A 9,225-nucleotide genomic window follows, 5' to 3' on the forward strand; every position below is an offset into this window, starting at 1 on the left:
TAAGTTTATGAATGGTATTGATAGACTGTAAAGGATGATTTTTTTCCCCCAGGGTGGAGAATTCAATTATTAACAGACACAGGTCCAAGCAGCGGAGGATGTTGAAAAGAGATGTGCCAGGCACAGGTTGGTGAGTGCCTGGAACGCGCCACAAGAGGAGGTGATGGAAACAGACACAACAGAAAAACTCAAGAATACACGAAGGAGAATGGAATAGAGTGACACAGATCATGAAAGTTAAGTCAGTTTTAGTGTGAAAAGACAAAATGTGCCAGCGCAGGCCTGGAGGACAAAGGGCCTTTTTCCTGTGTTTTATTGCTCTTTCTTCTGAAGAGGCTAGGGGTTGATACACATCAGCGTAGTAGACTGAGCATTTATCTTGGATTAGTGGTGCTGGGAAAGCATAGCAGTTCAGGCAGCATACGAGTAGCAGTAAAGTTCGACGCTTCGGGCAAAAGCCCTTCATCACGAACTGCTCCTTGGATGCTGCCTGAACTGCTGTGCTTTTCCAGCACCACTAATCCAGAATCTGGTTTCCAGCATCTGCAGTCATTGTTTTTACCTGAGCATTGATCTTCTCGAGATTTATAAAATTATGTGAGTCATAGATTCAGTGAATTACCAAAGTCTTCTCCGTAACATAGGTGCGTCCAAAACTAGAGAGCATAGGTTTAACGTGAGAGGGTAAAGGATTTAAGAGACCTGAGGGGCAATTCATTCATGCCGAGAGAGTTGCATGCGTGGAATGAGTTTGCAGAGGAAGAAGTGGAGTAGCTTACAATGTCACTATTTCATAAACATCTGGATGGGTTCATGAATAAGAAGGTTAGAGGGATTTCAACCAGTTTCTGCCAAATGTCATCAGTTCATATTACGATACTCATTCACGCGAACGAATTTTATTGAACAGTCTGTTTCCATATTGTATGACTCCATGACTCTATATGTCCATTCTGTCCTTGCTGTAGTAGCATACACACAAGTTTCGTTTGAACGTTCGAGACACTTAAGGTAATATGCATCGAGGTGAGAACGTGGAAAAGCTGTTGGAAATTATTGGAGTGGATCCCTTCACGATATCAGCTGAAGTAGACTGATATTGCTAATTCACGATCAGTTTCTGACAGCATTCAGAAACAGACAATAAATCTGCCACTGCATTCCTTCTACTCGTGAAATCTGAACACATTTTCAGCTTCCCGTTGAGGCTTTAGAGCTGAGACAGAAAGTGAGGACAGAGAGGTAATGGAGGGATGTAGGAATTGTCTGAGAGAGAAAGAGAGTGATAATTGAGAATGCTGATAACAACTTACTTCAGACTTTGAACATTTGAACACGCTGAGAGAAGAAAAACTCAGCAAATTAATCAAAAGTGCGAGGATAAGTGGAGAGAGTTATTCCTAAGGCATGCAACGTCATTCGCTTATTAATAGAGTCACAGATTGCAAGAGTAAGGAAATGATGTTGAACCTGAACAGGATACTTGTGAGATCTCAGCTATAAGATTGTGTACACCTGTAGGCCCTGCATTATCGGAAAGCTGTGAATGCATTTCACAGAATGCAGAAAGGATTTGCAAGGACCATTTCTGGGATGAGAATCTTCAGTTATGAGGATAAATAGTGTTCATAGCCAACTCACGCCTCTAAGCATTGCAGTTTGTTTTAGTTAGACTCAGGGTGCTGTTCGTAGAATCAACTATCCCAATCTCCATCGCGATGACGAATTTTATCATATTCTGATACCCCAGAGGCAGTTCTAGTAGCTATATTTCCAATTATTCCATTCTCATTGCGAAATATAAAATAGAAAATGTCCTGTTCTCCCCTTGTTTCTCAATGTACTGATGCCGTAAATCATCCGAGGGTACAGACTCTAGGAACCCGTTTTGTACAATACTGTGAATAATTTGATTCACCCAATCTTTAAGCAGATTAAAGTCGGCCAGAATTACATATGAGCCTTTACCGTATGCATCTCTGCTTTACTCTTTAAGCCTGGTCAGCCTGCCACTATGTCTCGATAATTCCAACTGTCATACCTGTTTAATTTTTCATGAATGATTCGTTCATCCACTTTATTTCGAATGTCCAATGAGTTCAGACCTGAAGTCTTCAGGCTATTTCTTTTTTTTTATTACTTTGCTTGTCCTTTTCGTTTGCGTGTTAGATTTGGTTCCTATCCTCCTTTGCCTTTTGGGTGCCTGATTCCTCTTTTTGTCTTCTGTTCTTACTCCACGATTTGCCTTTCTCTGCCTCCTCGAAGAAGTTTCAATTAGATTAGATTAGATTACTTACAGTGTGGAAACAGGCCCTTCGGCCCAACAAGTACACACCGCCCCGCCGAAGCGCAACCCACCCATGCCCCTACATTTACCCCTTACCTAACACTACGGGCAATTTAGCATGGCCAATTCACCTGACCTGCACATCTTTGGAGTGTGGGAGGAAACCGGAGCAGCCGGAGGAAACCCACGCAGACACGGGGAGAACGTACAAACTCCACACTGTCAGTCGCCTGAGGCGGGAATTGAACCTGGTCTCTGGCGCTGCGAGGCAGCAGTGCTCACCACTGTGCCACCGTGCCGCCAAATTACCCTTTCAAATTAATTGAAACCCTCCCAATCATTGGCAAACACATCCCTTCAGGTATCAGCCCTATCCTGCCATTTTGTAACTGGTTAAAGCTCCCTATGAACAAAATGTAACACCCCAGAGGTTGGAAAACCTGTGCTCCTCCGATCTCTTTACCACGTGATCTTTCCACATACCTTACGAATTCGCCACTGACCAGCAAGTGGCAGTAATCCTTTTATCACCATCTTTATGGTATTGTTTTTTTAAATTGCTCTCTAAATGACAATTTTCTCAGTTTAAAATTCATAATTTTTGTTTTCAACTTTTTATGGCCCATAAGTATTGGCGGTAGGTGGTATGCTTCAGCATGTGCTGTAACTTCGCTGTTACGTCTCTGACCCGAATACCACAGAGGTAATTTTCGAACTTGGATCTCGTATGTTACTACCGAAACCCCGATGCTTATTCACCCGTTGGGCGTGGGCATCGTTTGCTGGCCAGCATATTATTTCGTATCCACAGATGCCCTTCAGAAATTGGTGATGACCTGCATTTGTAAACGGTTGTGGTTTATACATCCAATGTTGGGAGGGGATTCTGTAATTTTGACCCATCAACAGCAACATATTTCCAAGTCACGTGGTGATTAGTTTGGAGAAATCTTAAGTGGTCATGGGTTCAGAAAGTGATGTCACCGGATCTGTGGTGAGTTTGTGCATTGCAGTTTTTACAGTGTCAACATTGCAGGTACTGATTGACAGTGATGGAGTTTGTTGATATTTATGGGCAATGTGCCAATCCATCAGAATGTATCGTACTGGGTGCTATCAAGTTTCTCGAGTGTTGGTGGAGTGCATTCCACAAGGTAAGTGGGGAATATTCCATTCCATTTCTGATTTGTGCTTGTGGACAAATCAATGCACAAACTTCATGGAATGAGCAAATGAGTTACTTGTTTGTACTATTCCTAACCTCTGATTTGCACTTCGAGGCATTGCGTTTATGTACCGTTTGCAGTTGAGTTTCTGGTCAATGTCGACCCCAAAGACGTTTATACCGGAGGATTCAGTGATGGTAACACCAGTCAATCTCATTGAATGGTGGATCGATTGTCATTTACCGGAGATGGTAATTACCTGGTATTTATGTCGCGCGAACGTTGCTTGCCCCTTGTCAGTCAAAGACCAAATATTGTCCTAAACGTGTTGAATTTGAGAAACGATGACGTCAGTATTTGAGAAGACGTGAATGTTGTTGTACATTGTACAATCATTGGCGAACATATCAGTTCTGAAATAATGATCGAGTGAAAGTCCTTTATGAAGCAATTAAAGATGATTGTGCTAAGAACATTATCCAAAGCAACATCTGTAATGATGTCCTGCACCATAGATAACTGACCTCCAAGAACCAGAGGGGAATTTGCGTCCTGACACCCATTGATTTCAGTTTTGGTCAGGCTGCTTCACTGTGCACAAATGCACACAATCTTCCACAATCTTTGCTGACATTCATTTTAACATTCTACAATGCAAGATATTCGTTGCATGAAACTCATTCACCTTTCGTTCTATTAGTTGTCAGAATAGAATCGCAGAACTACAACGGCTCAGAAGGAGGAAATTTAGACTCTTTAGCCTGCACGCAATGTTCAGAAGAGTATTGTTACCTCGTGCCAATCTCCTGCTATCCCCCGATGTTTTTAGTACACACCCATCTCTAAAGGACAGCGCAATGTTCAATCTTCACCAGTAATAACGATTGTTTTCGAAAACTTCTCCTGATTTTGTATCTGAATTATTCTTAATTTGGATGTTTTATAATGCCTTCATCGACAAAGACAGATATGGAATATTTGTTCAATATCAACAGGAATTCCTCTTTTGCCATTATTTACTCGCCAGTCCCACATTGCATCGATAAATAATTCCTTCAGCTCCTGTTTTCGTTTACTTTCATGTAGGAATTCTTGCTATCTTCTTTTCTAAATATTTCTTGCCAGTTTATATTTGCATTAGACTTTCTGCACTCCCCATCCCCGCACCATTTTTATAAAATCACTCTTCTCTGCTTTACAAATATTTCCAACCTCATTCCAGTCAGCTTCGTAGCATTGGACGCAGTTGTGTCTTCCGTGAAGCGATCCTAAACTTCCATACTTAGTCACGATTTGTACACCATTTTGTGATATTGTGTGTGTTTATGAATGCTCCTCAGCTCCTGGCACTGCTTATTTGCAATGCTAATTTTGCACTTAGTGCTTTTCTAGCTTACAGTAAACAACTGTGATTTAAAGGCTCTACATTTCTTTCAGGAAGTATCAGGCTTCAGATTCCAAATCATGTTCCTCACGCTCAAACTACGTGTCATTTCATCATGTTATACATTACATTACATAACATTACAGTGTGGAAACAGGCCCTTCGGCCCAACCAGTCCACACCGACCCGCCGAAGCGTAACCCACCCATTCCCCTACATTTACCCCTTACCTAACACTACGGGCAATTTAGCATGTCCAATTCACCTCACCTGCACATCTTTGGACTGTGGGAGGAAACGGGAGCACCCGGAGGAAACCCACGCAGACACGGGGAGAACTTGCAAACTCCACACAGTCAGTCGCCTGAGGCGGGAATTGAACCCGCGTCTCTGGCGCTGTGAGGCAGCAGTGCTAACGACTGTGCCACCGTGCCGCCACTCGTGAGTAGCGGCACGGTGGCACAGTGATCACTCGTGAGTAGCGCATCCCTTAATATGCAAGCACCTCTCTCTCATTTTCTAGTGTTTCTACTCATGCAAACTTGAACACTTGGAAAATTATGCAAAATCATAGGCACGCTCATATAAAGAGATTCATTCTCTGGTGAAAGGACCAAGAGATATAAGTTTGATTGAAAGATATCAGACCATACGCAATATTGATTGAAGTGAAAATTATGCAGAATACATTTCTGGTGGTTTAAAGCTTCAATTAGTCTCAACATTAAATATGCTTAACAATTTTAACAAACGGATAGATCATCATATTCTTCAACTGCTCTCTGAACTTCGGATGTATCACAACATAAATCATAGAGTTTGTGCAGCAACTTAGCATCTGGAGCATGTAACCCAAATCCATTACAAAAAAAGGAAGCGATTTCGACTGATATCCCAAAAGTACCATTCGTGAATTGATGGAAAACACCATTGATACTGACCAAAATAATATGAAATTGCCTGAGATGAGAAACAACAAAATGCTAGAATTCTTTCGATTCTTCATCTCCGGGTCTCTGGTGCTTTTTCTATTGATCTGATGGTGAAGTCGCCTGCGAGCTTTGCTTGTCACAAAAATGTGTCTGACCGTTAAAGCATTGAAAATCAGAATAAGAATAAATGCAACTCCCGGAGTGAGAACATAGTGAAGGAACTCAATTGCCCCCCAGACAGGAGAAAGCTTGACATACATTTTCACCCAACAAAACCAGGGTCTGTTTTTCAGTCGATACCGACCAGTATACACAAAGTACCAAAAAATGTTCTTCAAACAGCTCAATCCAGTCACTGTGCCCAGAACCACTGCCGTTGTTTTCATTTTGCAAAAGCTGGTTTTCAGATTTGAACAACAAATGGTAACAAATCGTTCAAAGGTGAAAGTGCTGGTGAACCAGACAGAACAGTCAGTGGCTGCGTAAAGCAAGATGGCATGGATATTACACACAGGGATGGCATGTAAGATGTGATATTGCTCCTTATAGACAAATGGAATGTGTCGTAAAACGAGGTCAAAGATAATGATCAGGAGATCTGCCGTTGCCATGGCTAGCAGGTAGTGAGTAATACATTGGCAGAGACCACTCTTTCCCCTGGACAGGATCACGATTGTTGATATGTTAACTGTGAGGAAAGTAAACAGTGAATTTATAGATTCTGCTCAGAGCAAATGTAACAATTTTCTTTTGCACTGATTGAGATGAGCAAGTGATTTTACTGGAATGAGGATCATCTGCTGGTGCGACGAACTGACGTTTCATATTCTGACCATCTGAAATATAAGATGAGATAAAAATGCCCTAGGCTGAAATCTTTCTTATAGTTGAAACAAATATTGCAGCAAATAATACAAACTACATGTGCTAAGTTTGATGTGTGGAATTCAATACTAAGATTAATTAATCATGTCCAGCTTCGATTGTTAGTGTGTTTACGTGGATCAGTGATTTCCTTCCTCAATATTTATGGAGTACTCCTAGCAATTGCACACTATTGAAATGCTGATATGTTACCCGTGAATCAACGTTGGAGTGATGGGAACAGGCTAATTCACTAATGCTCATCTTTTCTAAACCAGAAAATGTTAACACTATTTATGGAGCCACCTAAGTTTAGTTTCTAAATCAGGTATGTGATGGAAAAATTTCCACTTGATTGGATGTATACAACATAAACATCATCCAAGAAATTGACAACATCCTGGACAACCGATCTACTCTATTGGAACCAGCTAACAATATCGACATTTATGCCTTCCATCACTTAGCCTTAGTGGCTCTAGTATGTATAATTTACATGATGCCCTGAAGCAAATCACTTTAATAGTACCGTTCTAATCATCAACATGTCCCAACAAAAGGACAAGGTCATTAGATGTATCGGAAAATGAATAGAGTTTGAATCGCCTATCTCGGTTCCTCAAAACTATCCTTGCATATATTCCAGTGCTTCTGATAAATATCATCTTCAGTATGCATGATATTGTGCCAAACTATAACCAGGGGATTTCAGAGCTACTACCAAGAATGGAAAGTGTGGTCACGTTGAATTCGAAACATCAATTCTGTTTCTTCCTCCAAGGTGGCCCAGTCATTAGCACTGCGGTCTCACAGCATGACCCACCGGAGTTTAATTCCAGGCTGGGGTGACTATCTGTGTGGAATTTGCAAGTGCTCCCTGTGTCTGTGGGAATTCTGACAAGTGATCTGGTTTCCTTCCACAGTGCAAGGATATGCAGTCTACGTGCTTTATCCACGCTAAATTGGTTAGCCGTTCCAGGACAGTGCAGATTACCTGGATTAGCCACGTTTACTGCGGGGTTATAGGAGCATGTTGGGTGGAGATTGTGGGTCCTGGAGATATGCTCTTCAGAGGATCAGTCCAGATCTAATGGACCAACTGGTCTCTTCTGCGATTCGGGATTCTTTGAATCAATTTTACACACCTGTTGCTTGCCTCTTGCTGTCTCTGCCTCCTCTTGCTAAGTATAAATGCAGATTTCAGGAGCATGTACCAAAGTCTCACACAACAGTACATATGAGTGAACCAGTTGTATTTTATTGGGATGAACTCTCTATGGTGCAAATCTTTCAAGGGTGTGTGATGAAGCCACGGTAGAGCAATGACATTTGTAACAAACAGCAAAAACTACGATATTCAATGAACAAGTGCTTCAGCTAAGTGAATGCAGTAAAGTTTACCGCGCTAAAACTTGGATACTGAGATTGCTCACTGGTGGCAAATTGCAGGGAGTAAATTACAAGAACAATTATGCATTTAGCAATAATTTGTACAATGAGCTCGAAACGCTACCGTGTCTGCACATTATAAATGCCACATTTATAGAAATTGTAAAGACTTACCAGGGATGCCAAAAATTGCGAGAATGGGATAATAAATGAATTGAATGGTCTGAAGTGCCCATCGAATGCGATGCTTTAGTAACATATCATCAAAATTTGCAGAAAAATAACTTGTCGTCTCAATGAAACCCCTCTGCGCTATTTTACTATTCCAGTCTATTGTTCTGACATTCAGAACCATTGTTGTAACGTTGCAGTCTGCTGTGCTCACATCTTCAATCATTGTTATGCCACTCCAATCATTTTCTCTTGTATTCCAATTCATTGTTGTAACAATACAATCTATTGTCGCCATATTCCAATCCATTGCTGCATCTTTCGAATCTACTATTCACAGATTATGATATCTGATTTTTCTCTCTCTCTCTCTCGCCCTCTCTCTTTGTCTTTTGTTCCAGAGCACTGTTGGTGTTGAATACGTTACTCGCACTGACACTATGGTGAACATGTTGAAAGATGTGTCAGATTAATACATATGTGTCACACTCCAGTGACGCAATTATGATTCATCAAGACTGACATTAGTGATAGTGACTAAACAAACAAATTTAGTTAACTGCTTTCAATCGAAAACCCTCTCAATCACAGAAAATAATATGTTTAAGCAGAAAGATAAGATGTTCGGTGAGGAAACATTAAAACGTTTACAACCATAAAAATAATGAGATCGGAGTTTGGTAGACACTGGAACATTACAAGTGTACAGCTATGTTTCGTAAAGGGAGAAAACGGACGCCGATGCTACTGGGTTGTCCCGAAGCAGTTCACCATGTTTTAGGATGTCACAGGCAGCCCAGAAATCAGGAAATAGTTTAGATAATGGAAATAAGGCAGTGAGCCAATGTTCAGAAAGAAAAGAGATGAGTACGCATATATGCTGATGTAGATACCCCGACCCAAAACACAGCGATCCCGTCTTGCAATTCCCCATGATGGCTGGTCATATACCAGACGTTGCTCCTTGACTGCAGTAGTCATTAAATATCTACCAACTTGTCTTGAACTTATTTTAGAGTATGCAATCCATAC

General features: G+C 41.2%; 1 protein-coding gene across 1 annotated transcript; it reads right to left on the minus strand.

Annotated features, from left to right (window-relative positions):
• Window positions 1-5,561: 5,561 nt before the first annotated feature.
• Window positions 5,562-8,503, minus strand: LOC148135729 (putative G protein-coupled receptor 139). Its single transcript, XM_087984324.1, has 2 exons — window positions 8,197-8,503; window positions 5,562-6,457 (listed from the first exon to the last, which is right to left on the minus strand). The coding sequence occupies exons 1-2, from the start codon at window positions 8,501-8,503 to the stop codon at window positions 5,562-5,564; spliced, it is 1,203 nt and encodes a 400-aa protein (XP_087840450.1).
• Between the last annotated feature and the right edge of the window lie 722 nt (window positions 8,504-9,225).

This window comes from Chiloscyllium plagiosum, unplaced genomic scaffold, assembly GCF_037043375.1.
Source record: "Chiloscyllium plagiosum isolate Xiang-an unplaced genomic scaffold, Cpla_swu_hap1 HiC_scaffold_48, whole genome shotgun sequence".
Classification (NCBI taxonomy): Eukaryota; Metazoa; Chordata; class Chondrichthyes; order Orectolobiformes; family Hemiscylliidae; genus Chiloscyllium; species Chiloscyllium plagiosum.